Source organism: Ostrea edulis, chromosome 1, assembly GCF_947568905.1.
Source record: "Ostrea edulis chromosome 1, xbOstEdul1.1, whole genome shotgun sequence".
Taxonomy (NCBI): Eukaryota; Metazoa; Mollusca; class Bivalvia; order Ostreida; family Ostreidae; genus Ostrea; species Ostrea edulis.
This window is the reverse complement of record NC_079164.1, coordinates 27,136,857-27,158,680: the sequence shown is the minus strand read 5'-3', so window position 1 is coordinate 27,158,680 and position 21,824 is coordinate 27,136,857. Positions and strand designations below refer to the sequence as shown.

The 21,824-nt window shown below is 36.1% G+C and overlaps 1 protein-coding gene across 1 annotated transcript; it reads right to left on the bottom strand.

Moving 5' to 3' along the window:
* Positions 1-15,666: 15,666 nt before the first annotated feature.
* LOC130052292 (G-protein coupled receptor 157-like) lies at positions 15,667-19,266 on the bottom strand. Its single transcript, XM_056156806.1, has 4 exons — positions 18,755-19,266; positions 18,455-18,669; positions 18,116-18,205; positions 15,667-17,270 (listed from the first exon to the last, which is right to left on the bottom strand). Exons 1-4 carry the CDS (start codon positions 19,179-19,181, stop codon positions 16,956-16,958), a joined length of 1,047 nt encoding a protein of 348 aa, XP_056012781.1. The 5' UTR covers positions 19,182-19,266; the 3' UTR covers positions 15,667-16,955.
* Between the last annotated feature and the right edge of the window lie 2,558 nt (positions 19,267-21,824).

Genomic DNA, 21,824 nt, shown 5'->3' with positions numbered 1-21,824 from the left:
CTGAAGATCACATTTGTAATTATTAGTTAGTACTAATTCTGGCTCTGAATCTAACTTATATCAGATAATAACCGGGAAGTTGAATTCTTTTCTCATTGCCCAATCATTGTTTGCCTATAACTATAGATGAATTAAATCATGCATATATACAATTGTAAGATAAGATACGAAAACTGAAATAGAAACTGAACTAAACAACAGTGCTCTAGGCACGCAACCTCAGCCATCTAATCGTCACATTTTAGGACACAAATATCATTTGTCCTATCAGAGCTACCATTGTCTGGATTTGCACATTCTTTATTATACTGTGGAATCATTTTATTTCATGGGGGATGTTCGTGGTTAAGCAAAACTTTACTGGTTCGTGGGGACGTAATTTCGTGGGTTAGCGATACGTTGTTACTAGGAAAAACAACTCTAATTGGTTTTTAAAAAATCGAGGACGTTAATTTGTGGGCAAGAGTGCACGAACATCAATCCCCATGAACAATGATGATTCCACAGACTTCAGTAGCAGATAATTTTCATTCAGAAATGATAAATGTATTCTTATAGATTAAGCATGCTAGTTGCACAACATTTTGCTTTCAATTTACAAGTGGGTACCTGAATACATTATGAATAAGGATATCAGTTTAGGGTCCACGACGAGACGTTTAAATCATGGTCAGAATGAATGAAAGTCTGTAATATGGGTTTAGAAATCGATATACATGTAGATACGAATTAAAACGGATAAATAGCATGTATCATACGAACTTGTTTACGTCATCATATAACCTTTACAATTATTATCGTTGTAATATGATGTTGGGTTATTGAACTTGTATCGGTAAATATTTACACAAATTGGGTGACCAAGATAATAACAAAAGACCCAGGGATGTCGTCTCATAATATAAGCATGTGCCCCCTGAGTATATCAGTACCACACTTATATATTTTATTCCCTATAATATTTTATACTCGTATGAAAGGTGAAGATAACGAACAGTGATCAATTTCATAAGGCAGAATGTATTGAAAGCTTCTACATGAGAAGAAATAAAAGGTGAAGATAACGAACAGTGATCAATTTCATTATTCCTATAAGTGATGCAAACACGGTCTCCTGGATATATCAAAAGTGGGATCAGAAAAGCTACTGTTGCTGTCTTTAACGCAACATTTAGATATATCGACGACGACTTCTTAACACTTTGCACAACCATTCCTTGCGCTAAATTAAAGACTATGCTTTTTTTTTTTTTTTTACATCATAGACAGTTGCTCCTTAAACAAAATGGACGAAAGCAAATATTCAAATCTAGTGTTCGCTCATTGAAAACCTTACTTTGATAAACACCACTCTGATTCTACGTACTCTAAGTTGATATGAAAAATATACTGGAGCTCCTCCTTGACAATATCTTCATAGTCTTTAGTGATCAGGTCTATAACAGTTTTATTTATGTAACAATATTCCATAATCACCTGCATGCGGTGTCTTTATCTCTCAACTGATTCGATATGCAAGAGTTTGTTCTGCGTATGATCAGCTTTTTCAATGGAGACATTTACTGATATACAAGTTGGTAGTGCGGGGGTTCAACACTCTCGTTTAAATTCAACATTTCGCAAATTCTATCTATTTTGTATTGCTTATAGCATAGCTTTATCCCTGGAGGAATTTGGCTCCAGTATTTTGCATTCTAGTTTTTCTTTTAGTTCTTGCAAGTTTATTGTTATTTCGAATTTCCAAACATTTCGGTTTGAGCATCACTGAAGAGACATTATTTGTCGAAATGCTCAATTGGTACCATATGTTTTACATTATATGAGTTATGAGATTGATCACTGTTCATTATCTTCACCTTTCATGGTCATTATAACGATCTAGTTTGCCAGTGCAATCTGCCATTGGGTGAAATGCTGTCTGACGTGTTTCATACCGATTGTTAGGCCGTTCGTTACACACTGGTTGTGATCGCTGTAAGGTTCACGGCGGCTTTGACCGGTTGACAGAGGATGCTTACTCCTTCTAGGCACCTAAACCAAACTCTCTATTTTGTATTCCTTATGGAAGTGATTAGATTGATCACTGTTCGTCATCATGCTCCCAAAATATCTAAAAAGGGTTAAACATGTATACATTCCCAGAGGATGTGTTCCAATGTTTCTTTCACAAACTTGGCTTAACGAATAAGAGCATGTAAATCATGTAGGGACCACATTTTACATACAAAGTTGTGAACAAAAACACTGACATTGTGCATCACCAGATACATCAAGAATAGACATTTCGAAATTAACTTCTTGATGTACTCAGTCCATCCCAGTGATATCTGATGGCAGCTTTTAGTCATTTTTATGACATAGTAAACGTGAGTCATATAAATGGAGAACCCGTAGTCAAAATTAGTATGTAATAAACGGCCTCCCGATTTGTATGACAGCATTCGACTAAGCGATAGCTTGCATGGTCGTTATAACGATCTAGGTCCTCGATACAACCTGTCATTCAGCATTCACAATCAAACATATTTCAGTTTGTTAACCGTCGTACAATGCCTGAAATATTGTCAAAACGGCGTAAAATCATAAACAATCAATCAATATGTTAAATGCTGTCTGACGTGCTTCATGCCAATTGTTAGGCCGTTATTTACACACTAATGTTAAGTACGGATTACTCCGTTTACCTGATGAAGACAATAGGGCTCGTAGGGCTCGACAGGGGATGGTTACTCCCCTAGGCACCTGATCCCACCTCTGGTATATTCAAGGGTTCATGTTTGCCCAACTCTTAATATGGTATTCTTTATAGGATTTATGAGACTGGTCACTGTTCGCTATCTAAACCTCTTCATCATCATAACGACCATAGAATTTGCTATATGTGACTTTAAACCAGAGCGTTGAACCTCTTGTAACATCACCTTATTTGTCAGTATTTTGCTTCGATTTCAAAACTGATCATACACTTTAAAACATACGTAAAGGCACTTGCTACAAACTTTCTTACCTCATTTTGAATAGTTCCTTTTTTACATTTACAGTTTGGTTGTTGCTGCTGTTGTTGTTGTTGGATTTTTTGTTTACAAAATTGGGGCATGTTTGAACGTTCCCCTACTGTAGAGTATTTATTGATATTTGCATGTATTTACCAACATGATGCTCCTAGAGATTTTTTTTTATCAATGTGTGATCATAGTTTAATGGATAACAGAGTATCTAAATACAGAAAAGGTTTGAAAACAAATATCCAGTAAAGTTTAATGATTTAAGTAACTTGACTTAATTCAGATTGTAATTTTGCTACTTTTACAACTTTTGCATAGCTATTCACGGTTTGTACAGAAATATTTGAAAAAAGAGAAGTTTCGATTTTGTAATTTTATAATCATTAGTTTCTTATGACTAATTGATTATTTGGCTTTTTACGCTGTTGTGACAAAATCAGAACCATTTTATTCGTGATTTCAAATGATTGGAAAACAAAACTTTTGAAACGCAAATTAACTAATCTGTAGCTGAAATTTATCGATTTGTATACACAAGTTAGGAAAGGGATTCGTTGGTCACAACACTCATCTGAGTTGTATGTTTAAAACAAACAGATATATCTATTTGATGAAATTAGATGTATACATGTAGGTCGCTATACAAAGCTTGGTGGTGGGGGTGATTGACAAAAATGAGGTGTAATTTTTTGTCTGAAAATAGATTGAGTTATAAATCATAAATATCTTGGTGTTCGTGTTTATACAACTTCTAGTAGTTTTCATTTAGCTAAATCATTTGTGAGTTATGTCCAAGACGTGGTGTTATGTCGATATCGACGACATCGATGATATCGTATCGATATCGAATCAATATTGTTAAACAATTCGTTATGACTGTCCTAGCTACTATATTTCTTTACAATTGTGTATAAATTTATTATGTTGCACTAAATGAGTTTCCCTTACTGTCGATATCGTCGATATCGACTATATCGTATCGATATCGAATCGTTACCGTTTGAAGATTTTGTGACATTCTACCAACTATATTTCTTCATTGTTGTTTGTCTGTTTATAAATGTAACACTGACTGAGATTCCCTTGTTGTCGATATCGACGATATCGTGTCGATATCGAATCATGATTGTAAAACAAATGGTTGTGCATGTCCTTGCCTGCATCATTCTTATAATTGTGCAGATGTTTAGGTAATTTGCATTAACAAAGTATCCCTTGCTGTCGATATCGTCGATATCGACGATATCATGTCGATATCGAACCATGATATTTATAAGTTTTTGTGACCATCCTTGCCACTGTTTTTTTTTATAGATGTGCATGTGTTTAAGTATTCTAAATTGATTACGTTTCTAGTACTGTCGATATCGTCGATATCGACGATATCATGTCGATATCGAATCAGGAGTGGTAAGCAGTTGGTTGTGAAGTTTTTTGCTACTGTCCTTCTTTAAACTTGTGCTTATGATTAGAAATATCGCACGCCAATGCAAGGTGAAGATAACGAACAGTGATCAATCTCATAACTCCTACAAGCAATACAAAATAGATAGTTGGGCAAACACGGACCCCTGGACACACCAGAGGTGAGATCAGGTGCCTAGGAGGAGTAAGCATCCCCTGTTTACCGGTCACACCCGCCGTGAGCCCCATATCCTGATCAGGTAAACGGAGTTATCCGCAGTCAAAATCAATGTGCCAAGAACGGCTTAACAATCGGTATGAAACACGTCAGACAGCATTTAACCCAATGCGAGGTTGTATTGACGAACTAGATCGTTATAACGACCATAGAATTTGCGAAATGCTGACTTCAATCGATTGATTAGGGTTAATTTCGAATGTCATAGTATTTACGTTTAATCTCGCACACCAAACAGCTTAGTTTCGCACACCAGTCGATAAATTTAGGTTAAATTTAATTTTAAAAAAGTTTAGGACAATGAATACATTGTTTGGAGTTAAATCTAAAAATCTGCATGAACCTCGAGCAGAATTCTTAATAAATTCACGAAACACGATCGATATCGATACAATATCGGAACAGTTTTGTCGATATCGACGATATCGACAAAGCACCCAGCGTCATTTATGATGATTGACTTAAACAACAAAATCCATACAACTATCGATATCGATACGATATCGAACTGATATTGCCAATATCGTCGATATCGACATGATAGTTAGTCTGTGGTAAATTTTCAATATTAATTATTTCACAAATCTCAGTCAATTACAAAAACTCCATATGGTTGATATCGACACGACATTGTCGATGTCGTCGATATCGACATTACACTCGGTCTTGGACATGTATGTCATTTGTATGTCAAAAGGGTTTATCGGTATTAATCTTGGCATTAAGGCTAGTTTTCATACATCTGAAGACCATGCTAAATAACTGTGTGGTGTGCACAGTTGGTGTGTTCGTTGTGTATGTGCTTTTAGCTCCATCCCTGGCGAGCGGTTTGCGTAATTATCTGTCATATGAAGCCTCTTCTGTTAGACCTTTTTTATTAAGATGTGGAATTTTCACGTTTTACCAGATTCTGAGTACATGTACGACAGAGTGGATAGGGTCATCTATCACATTCTAGAGTAATATATCCACTTACGTAATTAGTCAACAATTGTTCAAGACACTTCAGTCCTGGAAGAAGTAAATGTGGTAACTGGAATCAAAGTCGAAAGAAAGCGCCAGTACCATCCACCCTCTGTCCACCAGGATGATCATATCAAGCGTCCGTACCACCCAACCTCTGTCCACCAGGACCATCATCATCATCGATACATTTAACAGCAAGCACCATGTACATAGCTGGTAAAACAAGAGATATGCAGCTATAACACCACGCTGCTTGGACTGAGTGAGACCAGATTGCTACAGAAAGTCAAGCAAAACTGGCTACATGGGAACTTCTGCTCTACTCAGGACATGAAAACGCAACGTACACAAAGGGTGTAGCAATCTGGTCTAGAGGAGCCCAGACTAATGATGAGAAGCCTATAGGTCTATGGTGATTACATCAAGCTTCAGGATTGAGAAGATCTGCATGAACTTAACTAAGTCTTAGACCCATGCCAACGATCGTGTAATGTGCATGCGCATGCGCTAGCGACGGAATTAGCATACGGCTCTATTATGTATGCAAGGTGAAGATAACGAACAGTGATCAATCTCATAACTCCTACAAGCAATACAAAATAGATAGTTGGGCAAACACGGACCCCTGGACACACCAGAGGTGGGATCAGGTGCCTAGGAGGAGTGAGCATCCCCTGTTGACCGGTCACACCCGCCGTGAGCCCCATATCCTGATCAGGTAAACGGAGTTATCCGCAGTCAAATCAGTGTGCCAAGAACGGCTTAACAATCGGTATGAAACACGTCAGACATCATTTGACCCAATGCGAGGTTGTATTGACGAACTAGATCGTTATAACTACCATAGAATTTGCGAAATGCTGACTTCAATCGAGACTGTTGAAATCCCTGTACCGTCTTCTACAGCTAACCATGTGTTCACAAAATAAAAGAGAGGCAGCTTACATAAACGTTTTACTGGCATAAACTGTTTATATATCAATGATGATGTAAACGTAGTAGTCATCGTGGTGCATGTTTGAAGTACTCGTAATCTGAGTTGATTGAATGGACACGAAAGTATTAAATCACACGTGAAAACACAAATGGCTTCACTGGTACTTCCATATAATTAACAAGTTTACCTCTAGTATAAACTTATAAACTTCTAAAAAAGGGGAAAATTTTCAATACCAGCGAAAGTCGCCAATTTGCATTTGAATTAACGAAAAGTATGAAGATAACAACGCCGCATGTTTACATTAGTACATGTATTTTTGTACGTCGGGTTTAAATGAAGGGGGGGGGGGGGGGGTAGAGTAAACATTGTGAAAAAGCAACAAGACCAAAGTACAGGGTAGCAATACAGAAAGGTAAATATTGTTAGAATGCACTGGTATATACATGGAGCTTCCTTTTATTCATTTTACAATCGTTGATAACTAGTGACCGGAAGTACTTTTTTGTCAAATTGACTCGATATACGTCAACTGAGCTGGTTTCAATTCATCTGTCCTGAATTAGACAATGTATGTCCAACGTGCACAACATTTCATCTTCTATTAGTATTGCATAATCTTTTCCATTTGAATCTTGTACTGTACATATTCCTTATATAAATTGTATACTGTGCATTTGTTTACATTTGTATTGTGTATTTTCTTATTATATTCTATAATTTTCATTTGCATTGTGTAATTGTATCACTACATGTATTTTGTATTGCGCATGTATAATTTTCATATGCATTGTATATTAATTTTGTATTGTACGTGTATAATTTTCATTTGCATTGGGTTTTTTTTTATCACAATTTTGTATTGCACATGTATAATTTCCTTTGTATTGCATGGTTTTTCATTTGTATGGTGTCTGGTGGATTTTGTATTATTTACAATGTGTTTACATCGATTTCGTTTGTTAGTTATTCTAACCCTGACATAATAGCCTAGATGTGACAAACCGATTGCATAAATATATGCCTTACTAGGTATATAGTACATGTATTTTACACTTCAGACTTATACAAATGTTTACAATCATTGTCTATGTTATGGATTAAAAGTTCAGCACAACTGAGACACGCTATTTAAAAGTTCTAACAATTCATTTACAATTATTTACAGAAAATAAATCAATAAAAATACTAACTTATAGAGACATATATAATATACATGTATTATCTGCATGTATATTGCTTATTAAACAATGTGATATTTCTTTTTGTCCTATGGTTACTCCTTTATCCATTGCATATCACACCAATTGCAACTATTCAACTATTTCCGTAAATGCAAATGAACCTCGTATGCAATCGGATCACGCGCTTGTCCTTTTCCGTAACCAGTAAGAAGACTCGGACTTGGATCGGCGCAAGAATTGCATCAAATCGTAGTCTCGTGCAACCAGACACTCGGCTATCTCCGTAAATCTCCGACAAGCTTGTCGGAAATTTACGAAGATAGCCGATGGCTGGTTGTACCAGACTAATCAAATTGATGCATTTCTTCACCGGAAGCGCGCCTGTGGATGAGGTTAAAAGGCCAAAACCGAATCCCTGTATAATGTGTTATTTAGATTTTCACCACAGATTCAGTTTTGGTATCGTTAACATCTTATTCACTCTAATACATAAACATATAAGTGAAAATTTATAGTATTAGAATACCTTAGATACATGTATGTATGATATCTTGGATACATTTGAAAACTCGCGTTTCATATTGTAACGTACGACTGTGACGTCATAATTGCATTTTTGTACATGGCAACAGACTCTGATGGCTAGGAGCAGGCAATGACCTCTGAATGATTTTCTTTCCACCAAAAAAGAATCATGGAAGCTAACCGATTGGTCGATTAATCAACATAAATATTCATTAAGTCGAGGATTTTTTTTTCTCATACAGCCACGGTATTTGACGTAGTGTAAACGGATACAATGGGTGTGGTTTGCGACGATACCGGTAGGGTAAATTAAGCTCTGAAAGAATTGCACCTGGTGTTAAAGATATATTTGTATCAATAAGGAACAAGGGATATAAGTTGCAGCATATTGCTGATACACTGCACATTTGTCGTGGGACAGTTTATGATGTGATTGTAAGATTTAAGAAGAAGAGAAGCACAGAAAACAAATCTCAAAGATTGCAACCACGAAATCTGAAAATTTTCGGGCATGACAAAAAACACTTCCATGCGTTTCCTAGATATCATTTCTAAAAATGATCTTGAAAACATACTATTTGGGTGGCCAACAAAAACCGAATCAGATATGCTGATAGAGTGATATAAAACTGCCCTTGTGTTTTCATCTTCACAAGTCAAGGGTTAGTGCGAGTTAACGAATCAATAGCCCTTGACTTGTGAAGATGTTGTGTCTTAAATTTGCTGGATGTATCGCTTTCTGACCGAAGCCCGAACACAAGATGGCGAGTACACATCTTATACTATTTTTCAGGAAGTGTTAGTGATGGAGAATAACATATACCTCAGAGAGAGAGAGAGAGAGAGAGAGAGAGAGAGAGAGAGAGAGAGAGAGAGAGAGAGAGAGAGAGAAGATTTATATCGCTCTATGAGCATTCGTGTATCTGATCCCTTGTTTCTGATGGTTGACCAAGCCACCCAAACTTTTGTGGTTTTGTTTTTTTAAGATTTAAGATTTTAAGCTGCTGACAAACACGTTGATGGTACAGGGGTTTCAACAGTCTCGATTGAAGTCAGCATTTTGTAAATTCTCTGGTCGTTATAACGATATAGTTCGTCAATACAACCTATCATTGGGTCAAATGCTGTCTGACATATTTCATACCGATTGTTAGACCGTTCTTGGCACACTGATTTTGACTACGGATAACTCCGTTTACCTGATCAGGATATAGGGCTCACGGCGTGTGTGACCGGTCAACAGGGTATGCTCACTCCTCCTAGGCACCTGATCCCACCTCTGGTGTGTCCAGGGGTCCGTGTTTACCCAAATATCTATTTTGTATTGCTTATAGGAGTTATGAGATTGATCACTGTTCGTTATCGTCACTTTCCATATCAATTCTGGTAACTGAAACATCGTATTAAGAAAGGGCGATGCTCTTCCTTCATTGTTACCATATACCAACCATTGATACTTATTGGTTTGATTGGTTTGATTTTAATCTTTAAAATTTTGTGACTGCTTTCCATTATATAGCGATGTGAACTTTACCCCTGCCGGGAAACCCTGTGGTTAATCCCTATAATGTGATACATATTGTGAGGGTAAACAAGAGCCTTGGGATCCATAATGACCCAATTCATTTATTCCCGGTTGAGATCCCATCTTGCTTTTAATATTCCTAATTTCAGACAAAAGATTCCCATACGTTTTTGGTGTTGTAACATGAATGGGTTGAGATTTTTCTGCTAAAATGGCGATTTGTCTCAATTGTTACATAGTTTTGGGATTTTGAGTTACCACATATGTTTTTATGTCAGGTTTTAAACCATTCATCGCTACAGACAACAAAACTTTTTCAGGCACATTTTTAATAGATGCGATCTTAAAAAGCCTGGTCAAATATTCCCTAACAGGTTCTATTACACTTTGTTTCATTTGTAATACAGAACGATCTAAAAACAAATTATCAAACTCATTAAAACGTTCTTGAAATGCCCGTGTAATAGTTGTAGAATTAGATTTTTTGTTCACCAGACAATGAATCATACCACACTTTAGCATGCCCTTCTAAATAAAATGGAAAAGCATCAATTGATTTAGAATCAGGCAAGTCATGAAGCTTAGCCCACTGACAAAAAATTGTTAACCATGCATTAACATCTTGAGTGTCATCGCCTTTGAATTTATCAAGTTTGATATGAGATGACATTTTAAAAGTTGAGAAATTGTTAGCTGTATTAAACTGCTCCAATTTCAGAACGACTGTCCTGAAATCCTCATCTATCCATGCTCTGGACGTTGTTTAAGTCCTGCCCTTTGTGTTCGTTCGGAGCGTTATTTAAGCCCCGAGCGTTGTGCTGATCCTGGGTGGTGTCCGAATCACGTGCATAGAGTGGGTGGTGGGCGTTTTTGGAATTCCAAGGTTACCGATTGTTGTTTACCGTCGAAGGTAGCTGCGGAAATTTATACAACGGAGCTGTTGGATTAATATCGAATTGTACGTCCGCACTGTTGTTATTTATCCCAATGTGAGATGACCTCTGTACCGGCGATTCGTCGTCAGTGATCGTTGTTTCTGTATAAAAAGGGCGGCGGAGTTGTTGACACCAAATTTGGTTGTTCCGAAGTCGCCTTTGAGAATGGAGTCGAAATAAAGTATCAGACTGGTTGATACGATACGGGATTAAACAGAATTTCTGAGTCACTCAAATCAGGCTGTAGTCATTGTTTAGATGACGGAGAGGAAAGGTTTGAAAAACAACAGCTTTTCAATCGCTGGAACGATGACAACTTTTCCATGAACACAAAGTTAGGATTCTCTCACCATTTATCATATCAAGCCTGTTGATTAAAACGAAATGGTGGTTTTCATAACAGAGTTTGACGATTTAAACCGAAATCTGGATCTCCACCACTTATCATATAAAATTTCACCCCATACCGGTAACTGACTTCAACTTCATAATTGCTCATATAACAAGTTTGGGGAAGAAGTGCTTTATGTGCAAAGCGTGATATGGAAATACTCGATAAGTACCAGTAAACCTCGGGATCTTTGTTCTCAGACTGAACAGAGTAGCCCTATCTCGTTCAACCTAAACAAATGAAAGGGCAAAGACAAAGCTCTGTATTAGTTACTCTTTCATGAAAGAAACATTTCATCATTATGATTATTGATTACAATCCATAGTACACAATATACAATATAATTACAAACATTATTATAAACATTCATACAAATATTAACCAGGCCATCTGAAAAATTGAAAAATTACTTCAGAAATGCGCAAATATACTCAATACATTACCTGTACAACTGAAAGGGCAGAGACAAAGTTCTGTATCGTCTACTGAAGAACTCTGTTCCTCGCATTTATACCCTCGTACATCCTCCAACATTCCTTACCATATTTGTTACATCTTAACAATCAGCACTATAAACTTTGGCTTTTAATTCAAACTCAAAACTAATACGTACAATTTTTTTCCACGAAAAACTTGTAATTTAGCGTTGTATACTCAACGACACTTCTTTAGTTTTTGCATAATCTTTAATTTCTTATTTCTCGTAAATAATATATACAAATGACCTCTGGTCACTGATTTCTTATGCTCCAATTGGTTATACGTTTCCCCTGGCCAAAATCACTTTCACCCTCATGACCTTGTAAACAAGCTATAAACAACCTCACGATGAAGGGTCCGTACACTCTTGTTCAGCATCTTACTGTTGTTTTTGTTTCCCATTATTTTGCCAATGTCCATTCATTCATTATCATTCTTCCATAATTCAGAATTCTATAATCTGTTTTATACATTGCAATTTTGCTATGATAATACGATGGCACGGTTACCCAACCTTGAAGCTTGGAATTGGGGCGTATCAAGCTATTTGGTACGTGCAAAAATCTTTTTTTTTTTTGTTCAATTGATTGATTGATTTATGTTTTCCGCCACACTCAACGTTTTTTCAGTTATTTTGTTCAAGGTGTGAAACATGCATTAATGATAGAATGATATTCTCTTTGAAATGGTGTAAATTTAGCATCAGATAACTATGTTAAACTCAGTTTAGTATTATTCTATCTTTTTTATGTATGTATTGTTCTTTGTTTTTAAACGTTTTGGGTAATTGTGTTGATTAGATAAGGCGTTATATAAATGTAAAACAACAGTAATAATGATAATGATAAATAATATTTATTCTCATGACAAAATGTAGCGAAAAGGCAGTCATGCACAAAATCCCCTATTGGATTTTTAAATGTTGTCGTGTATGCTGGTCGTGTGTGTCGAATCCAACAATTATTGTTTTCAAAACTTACATTCATTTGCGTTTTCACGTTCACTTAAAGGAGCAGGGACACGATTTGAACTGAAAACTTTCAAACTTTATTTTTCCATTTTTAATGTTCAGAATGCTTAACTTCGATATTTCTAATGGTCAGCAAACATTTGAATGTCAGTTGTTGAGGTACATTGGAGATACCGAACGCACAATTCTTTTTATGTAAACAAGGTTCGTGCCATGTTCTTGTTTACATAGGTTAGATATACTACTAAACGTTCGTTTAAAGAATAGTTTTCAATTTACAAGTTAATTCTAAACACAGATAAATAGTTTCTAATGCATAGCACAAATCATTTTGTTTTAAACATGCTATTTTCTATCAAGCGATCTATCATCGTCGGAATCCCACGGTCGGTCGCTCTCCGTTTACCTACCGTGGGACACAACGCCAATATTTTCGCTGTAAAGTGTGTCTTAGCTTCTATATGCGATTGGTCGCTTTACCATTCCTCATTGCGATATTCAACCAATGACAAAGTCCCTTATTTCCAGTCCTCGGGAGCATAGAAAAACATGCTTTCGAAGCGAAGATTTTGACTACGTTTAAGTTAGACAAGTTGCAAAACTTTCAGCGAGATGCTTTATCTGCATTATTGGAGCGGAGGGTGTATTTGTGTCTATAAAGACAGGGGAGCGAAACGCCTGTGTTACTAAGCGTGTATTACTATGTACGAGTCTATGTACAGGTCTACATGTTCTCGCCATTTTTATCCACCATACGGGAGCAATGTGTATTTTAACGGACTTGGTATTTCATCAGTTTATATAGGTATGTTACACTTACTTGCGTATTACGTACTGCCGTAATTTGTTCCAGTTATATTGTCGGCACAATTTGAACCAGTAATTGCGACCTTCTTTACATTGTGTAAACACAATTGATATCTCACCTACTCTAATTACAAAACGACATGTGAACGGGATTGTAAGACCATATTTTAGTTCAAATTTGCATCTAATTTTTAAATTGTACCATGTATGACTGATTTTATCCACGTGCCATGTAGCAATGATGATAATTAACATAGCAGAGGCGGATCCAGGATTTCCAAAAGGGGGCACATGTGAAAGTGAAGTATTAGCCAAAATAATCAGCTATTTTGGGTACCAAATCTGGAGTTTTCATTCATATATCTTTGATAGTGGCACTTTCGGCGATTCCCATTGGTCCTCGATAGGTCACGTAAGGTCATGCATTTTAATGAGTTATGCGAAAATATCGGCGTTGTGTCCCATGGGAGGTAAACGGAGACCGACCGACCGTGGGTTTCCGACGATGGCGATCTATATGTAAACAAGAGGCCCATGGGCCTAGAATCGCTCTTTTGATACATTGTGGAACAGGCAAAAATTCTCACTAACCAAGATTCATCAATTATTAAAGTTCGATGATGTTAAGTCAAATAGTACCTAAAAATTTAAATGTAACTGTCCAAAAGTAGGTCACGGTGACCTACTTTTGGTCGACACACTGAAGACTCAAGATGCATCAACTGACAAGTCAAATAGTATTCAAATATAGCCGTCAAATTCCAAAAGAAGGCCACAGTGACCAACTTTTTGGTCGACACACTCCAAAGACTCAAGGTGCATCAACTGCCAAAGTTTGATAATTGAAGTCAAATAGTATCTGAAATATTCAGATATAAACGTCAAATTCCAAAAGTAGGTCACAGTGACCTACATTTTGGTCGACACACTCTGAGACTCAAGATCCATCAACTGACAAAGTTTGATGGTTGTAAGTCAAATAGTATCTGAAATATTCAAATATAGCCGTCAAATTCCAAAAATAGGTCACGGTGACCTACTTTTTAATCAACACACTCTGAAGACTCAAGATGCATCAACTGACAAAGTTTGATGATCCTAGCTTTCATAGTGTCCAAAATATGCTTCTAAAATTGAAAATGTGAAATTTGAATGTCTGCAAAATTCAAAAAGTAGGTCATTGTCACCTACTTTTTCTATGAATATGTTTCGAGGCCTCTATACGCATCAACTTACAATGTTTGATGATTCTAAACCTCTCGGTATCTGAAATGACAACCTAAAATGTATTCATAAATGATTAGCCATAAAATTCAGAAAGTAGGCCATGGTCACATACTTTTCATATGACGCAGTTTAAGGTCCCATGATCCATCAACTGACAACTTTTGATGATCATAGGCTCGAAAGAGTCCAAGATATGCATCAAAATCCATTTGATAATAACCTGCGAAATTCAAAAAGTAGGTCACCATGACCTACTTTTGAAACATCATGATATCAGGTCCTAAGATGCATCACCTGACAAAATTTGATGATTCTAGTCCTTATACTAAGCAAAATATCAAAGTTTTAACAAAACAAAATTTAAGGTCAACTTTGAAGTGAACTTGAGACCACACCCTTTGCCCCAGGATGATGCCTTGAACAATTTTTATCTACAACCTCTCCTCATCCTTATGCATAAGTTTGGTGATAATTTGCCTAGTGATTCTTGAGAAGAAGATATTTTAGCAACCACTACTTTTGTTTGCATTTTCCTAATTATCTCCCCTTGTTAAAGGGTCACAACTCTAGTTTTAGTACAAATGAAAGTCCTTGGGCCAAGGATACCCTGTGACAAATTTGACAAAAATTGGCCAAGGGGTTCTTGAGATATAGCCCTTTTTCCAAAAAGTTGACGCACACCGCACGCCAGACATATGGCCATATGATTAGCTCTTTGAGCCTTCGGCTCAGAAAAGCTAATAAAAACATGGCACGAGCCTTGTTTACATAACAAAGAATTGTGAGTGCTGTAACTTACTTGTAACCTATAAAAAGTTTAGTTGACCATTAGAAATACTTTCGTTAAAAAATGGAAAAATAAAATTTTCAGATCAATCGTGTCTGTGCCCCTTTAATGAATTCCAAACCTGGGTTTTCCCATTATGCATAACTTTAACTCCATAATAAAAGACACAACTTGTCTGTGTCTAATTTTTAGCACACATGTAGATAAAAAGTGGAGACTTCATACTTTTATTAGTACCTAAAATAAAAGCATTTCTTTAAATGAATTAATTTATGGAATAACGGCTCATGTGCATATGTGTAAAGCTTAAGATTTTTAAAGAAAATGCTATCTATTGATACATATAACTGACAAAAACTAAATCAGATATCAATGATAACAGTTCTATCAAAAAAGCTAAATTATATGCAAAATTTAAATTCCAGCTTTTGTTCTTCATACCATTTTGGAAATTATCACCTTTACAAATTCATCTGTTTCACAAAATAGCAATTATGACTCATTTTGTGACGTCATAATGATACATATATATTATAACGATCTAGTTCGTCAATACAACCTATCATTTGGTCAAATGCTGTCTCACGTGTTTCATACCGATTGTTAAGCCGTTCTTGGCATACTGATTTTGACTGCGGATAACTCCGTTTACCTGATCAGGATATAGGGCACACAGCGGGTGTGACCGGTCAACAGGGGATGATTACTCCTCCTAGGCACCTGATCCCACCTCTGGTGTGTCATGGGGTCCGTGTTTGCCCAACTATCTATTTTGTATTGCTTGTAGGAGTTATGAGATTGATCACTGTTCGTTATCTTCACCTTGCATATACCTAACAAAAACTAAATCATATATCAATGATAACAGTACTATCAATAAGCTAAATCAAATGAAAACTTTAATTTCCAGGTTTTGTTCTTCATACCATTTTGGAATATATCACCTTGATAAATTCAGCTGTTTCACAAAATAGCAATTATGACTCATTTTGTGATTGCATAATGTACATACATGTACTACTGTGAAAATTATGTTATTCTTATAATGATGCACCCCCTATAGATTTTCTTAGCAAAAAATGAAAACTACGATTCTTTTAATTCCCATGACCAATTGCAAAAATGACTCATGTTAAAAAGTCTTGTTATGTATATTTTGAAACAATAAAGCATTCTACTGATTTTCAAAACTTGTAGAAATGGTGAAATCCGTAGATATTCTTATACATGCAAGTCTTTTTAGATAATTTTCACTTTCTCTTGGCCACCCACGATTTTTAGGCCAGTAAATTTACTATTTCGACATATACTGTCGGTTTTAGATACAATAGTTTTATTACTGTATTCTACGATATCGTACGCATTATCCTCGATAAACTTTCCCACCTAATAGTCTACTAATATTTACACATTGTAATCCAGAGAAAGATTTAAGCTTCATGCATTTATCAGCATAGGTTTTATTTACATAATTTTAAATTCGTTCAAGGTTATAATGCGGGCATCCGTTTATATTTGTGGTTTTGTTACTCTAGCTAAAAGTTTAATTGCTTTATTTCTTTTTTAATGTTTGTTTATTCATTTACATTTAAATTTTCATTATTTGACATTTCATCATTTCCGCTCCGGGCCCTGATTTGCTTCCAATACTTTCGTACGACAGCGGGGTTAGTGATCAGATAGAATACAAAATTCACAAACGCCAAACTGCCATCTCCAAAACTTTGTAGATTCAACAGCCATTCATTTGCCTTATCGCTAACTTGTACATCAAACACATACAAGAAGAAACGGGTTGTGCCGAAGCAACGAGTGACCACCAAAATTATCCACGCAAAGCAAAATCTCCACATCATTAACGACTGATCTTCATAATGTTTCTGATCTTCCTAAAATGAAAAACGAGGAATCATTTTAAAGCAAGTGAACGACAGGTTCAGAACAATCCTTTACAATCAATATGTACTGAGATATTGAGGTTATTGTCATATTGTTTTACCTATAAAATACTCCATATCCACTGGTTAGGTTGGAATGTAGGGGTTTGTAAAATCTTACCAATAAACAACATGTACAAAAATAAAGATATTGAGGTTATGGTCACTTTTATGTCTTGTCTGCATTTCGTCTTACAGTTAAACATTCAATTAATACAAGTTTTGATTTGAACAAGTGTAATTGCATGATTGCATTAATACCATTCTCGAAAAACATTTTTGCTTTGAAACATCTCTTGTGAAGCGAGGGCCAGTAATAGATAAAACAGGTACATCAAATGTTTATAATGTCTGCAATGTGAATATTTAAGTATCAAAATGCTGCATATTTTCCCTCAAATATTGTTTATAATTGAACAAAATAATGTGGGCAATGCTTGCTTAGGTCGATATACACACACCAGACATCCCAAATAAAATCAACAGCAATAGGCTGCATGAGACATATGCCCTTAAGTTCTAACTACAGAATAAATATACCTAACGTATACCCACTTCCTGTAAACCAACCTTTATTCGCGTGCGAGAAAATTTCGCGAGATTAGTGAGAATCTCATAATCACGAATAATTCTCGTCGTGAACCAGTCCTTGAATGTCTGAAATCTGTAATGAAAAAGACTCGATCGAGAAAGTTATTCGCCACAAACCCGTTTACCCCAGGTTAATCGCGAAATAAAGTAGACGCGAATCAAAGTTGGTTTACAGTATCTTGTATTGATTTATGATTTATACTCACTCTGTTCTGTGACTGGTCATCTACATCTTCATTATCTTCCATTCTCACAAAACGTCTTTGATTGGTAACATCTTCTGGGAAGCGAGCGCCCTAACCAGCAATAAATAAAACTGGTACATCAAATGTTTGTCATTTTTGCAATGTGAATACTATTTTAAAGCATTGAAATGCTTCAAATTCTCCCTAAGATCATGCGCGTTCGGGTCTATACTTTCGTCAGGCAATCCAAATTAACAGTGATTTGCCGCAGTATACATATACCCTAACTACATGTACTGAATAAATGTGTCCCATATATACCAATTTATTTTTATTCATTTTATATATATATATACGTACTTTAATTCTGCCACAACTTGTAAGTTTCATGCAGAGTACAAACATAACGAACGTAATGATGTAGGTCAAAATTTCCCAGAATTTCCCCGCAAAAAGCATCCACAGAATTCTTTCGCCTTTGGATGGAAAGTCCCGCACCCAGCACCAAGGTCCGCTGTATTCCGCACTATCTTCACCCAGAGCTCCGGCTGATACCGCGCTAATGACAATTATACCTGTAAATGGTGAACATCTCATGTATTGTGATTGAAACAAGAGAGAGATATATACATACTGATAGAGAGAAAGAAAGAGAGATACCTGGTAAAATCCATCCGACAAAGTGCAAAATCCCCTCCCTTAACCGTGATGGTCTGTCATGACCTCTGTAGTATAGATATAACGTGATCAGTAAATTACAGGTCCAAGCAAACGACACCAGACTTCCGTACGTCGTAACAAAGCTTTGACCCTTGCAAAGCAGGTCATTGCTGGCATCATCTGACACTATACTGCAGTTAGTACTGGTCACATTGTCAATTTCCTCGTACAGGTCATAGTACCGCATATCCCCCACAATGTAACCAACGGCATACATAAAATCACCTATCGTCATGAACACGAACATCGTGGCTAGTCGATCATGGTGAGAGTTTAGGCTGTATTCAATGAATATAAGAATTCCGCTGATGACCGATAGCCCACTGCTCACAAAGGTGATAATTGTTGCACGCAACAGACAATGCATGTTTAGTAAATCTTATTGCATTTAATTGAGATATCGTGTATCCCAGCTGAAGATCACAGTATTAGATTTAGCTCTGAATTTATCAGATAGTAATCGGGAAGTTGAATCCTTTTCTCGTTATCCAATCATGGCGCAGTTGCAGATCGATTAAAATTATGCATGTATAAAGTCAGAAGATAAGATATGAAAATTAAAGTAGTACATTGTACAATGTAGCTGTAATTAACAACAGCGCTCAAGGCACGCAACCACAGTCATCTAATCATCACATTTTAAAGATGCAGATATCATTTGACCTATTAGAGCTACCATTGTCTGGATTTCAACATCCTTTAGTAACAGTAGATACATTTCATTCAGAAATGGTGTACACATTCTTACAGATTAAGTATACGCGAAGTTAGTTGCACAACACTTTGATCTCAATTTACAAGTGGGTACATGAATCGGCATATTTATTTTTATGTGTCATCTTTTTGCTGTATAGTTTATGTAGTTTGTAATGTTGTGCATATACATACATGTATATATGTATATTGTACATCTGTAATTTTATGGGATCAGCATATTGAAATACCATTTCGCATTGTGTGATTATCTGTTAATGTTATCCCCCATTATAGTTTATATATTTTTCATCATTTTCAATAAAGGACCTTTTCCATCACTACACTAGTGTTAATTTAATTTATGCTCTCCATTTTTATAAAAATATAAAATACTATTCGATGAAACCGGTTTTCTCATGTCCCGCAGCTTGGTTATTTCTCTTAGCAATTAACAATAGAATACATATTGTTGGTTGAAAATTGCCATTTATTAATGACGATTGAAGAAGTTGACAACTTATTTACAACCCCTATAATAGGGAGATCCCCGAGTATTAAAACTACAACTCAGACAACCTAAACAAGAATGACATTGGGATCTCCCTAATTTTTAAAAATCTTGATAAATACAAACATAATAAAATAGAAAAATAAGGTGGCACCTTAAAAGTTTTGCCAAATACAAACATAATAAAATAGAAAAGTAAGGTGACATCTTAAAAATTTTGCCACACAACACAGATATAGTATCAGTTACAAAATAATCCGTAAAAGCTGATAAACAGTAAGATGAAATGGCACACATTACATTTTGATGAAGGTGGTAAGATTGGGGTGGTGGAGGGAAAATATTCCTCTATAATCACATAAAAATTAATGCTTCCTTTCACTTGGACAGCTACAAACCAAGACATGATCACGTGACACTTAATCATAATTTCAGTGGCTGCTGATGAGGGTGGATAAAAATATACCTTTGAATCAGCTAAAATGATTGGTTGTGATTACTGATGACATAACGTGTAAATAGATACATGTCCTTCACTTGTGATCAATTAGAAATTAACAAGATGATTACATAACACAGACTTCATAACATGATACATGTATGCATAGCATATAGTCACGAGTAGACAAATTTGGCAAGTGTTAAAAATGATCATATAAAACATATTATTTGAAAAACAATATTTCATGATCCTTAATCAGCAAAAACAGAGCTGTGGTGAAACTGTGCAGCATGAAAAAGCATGGATATAGATAAGGATGAAAGATGAAGATAACGAACAGTGATCAATCTCATAACTCCTTTAAGCAATTATACAAAATAGAGAGTTGGGCAAACACGGACTCCTGCATATACCAAAGGTGGGAACAAGTGCCAAGGAGGAGTAAGCATCCCCCGCCGACCAGTCACACCCGCCGTGAGTCCTATATCTTGATCAGGTAAACGGAGTTATCCGTAGTCAAAATCGGTTATGCCAAGAACGGCCTAACAACCGGTATGAAACACATCAGACAACATGTGACGCAATGATAGGTTGTATTGGCAACCTAGATCTTTATAACGACCATAGAATTTGCGACATGATGACTTCAAACGAGAATGTTGTGTTCAGGGGTCCGTGTTTGCCCAACTATCTATTTTGTATTGCTTATTATTGGAGTTATGAGATTCATTGCTGTTCGTTATCTTCACCTTTCTTGGAACCACTGCACCATCAACTTCTTTGTCAGTGGCCTTTTTCGATTTAAAAACTGATCATAAGCAGAACAAGCTCTTGCGTATCGAATCAGTTAAGAGATATAATGTCAGAGGAAACAAGATTTACCTCACACAAGAGAAAATTCAAAGCAACGTGGGTGTCACCAGACAACACTACGGGGAACCACATTGACAACGTGTGGATATCCAAGAAATTCTGAAGATCGTTTCAGGACACGCGAGTTTGAAAGGGAACAGTTTTGGCAATATACCACTACCTTGTGACTTCTAGGATGAAATTGAAGTCGAAGATTAACCCTGTGGAGACATCAGACAGATAGAACTTCAATTCGAGATTTCTGAAAGACTAGTAGACACAAACATTCTACACATTAACACCGAAGAACAGGTTCCAAGTTGTGCATGTGTTAGTGAGTGAAGGAATTGATGTCCACAGTCTATGGTCATAGACAGGAAATACGATCAAAACAACACCTAAGAATTACTGGCTCCAATAAAGAGTCAACAGAAAGAGTTGGATATCAGTGGATACTCTACAGAAATTCCAGACAAGGACACACAAGAAAGAAGCAGTTAATGAATGCTAGA

Coding starts and splice junctions, on each gene's coding strand:
- LOC130052292 (XM_056156806.1), bottom strand. CDS start 19,181: ATGCATTGTCTGTTGCGTGCAACAATTATCACCTTTGTGAGCAGTGGG. Junction 18,670..18,754: donor TGTCGGATGGATTTTACCAG/GTATCTCTCTTT, acceptor CACCATTTACAG/GTATAATTGTCATTAGCGCG. Junction 18,206..18,454: donor CAAGTTGTGGCAGAATTAAA/GTACGTATATAT, acceptor ATTGCTGGTTAG/GGCGCTCGCTTCCCAGAAGA.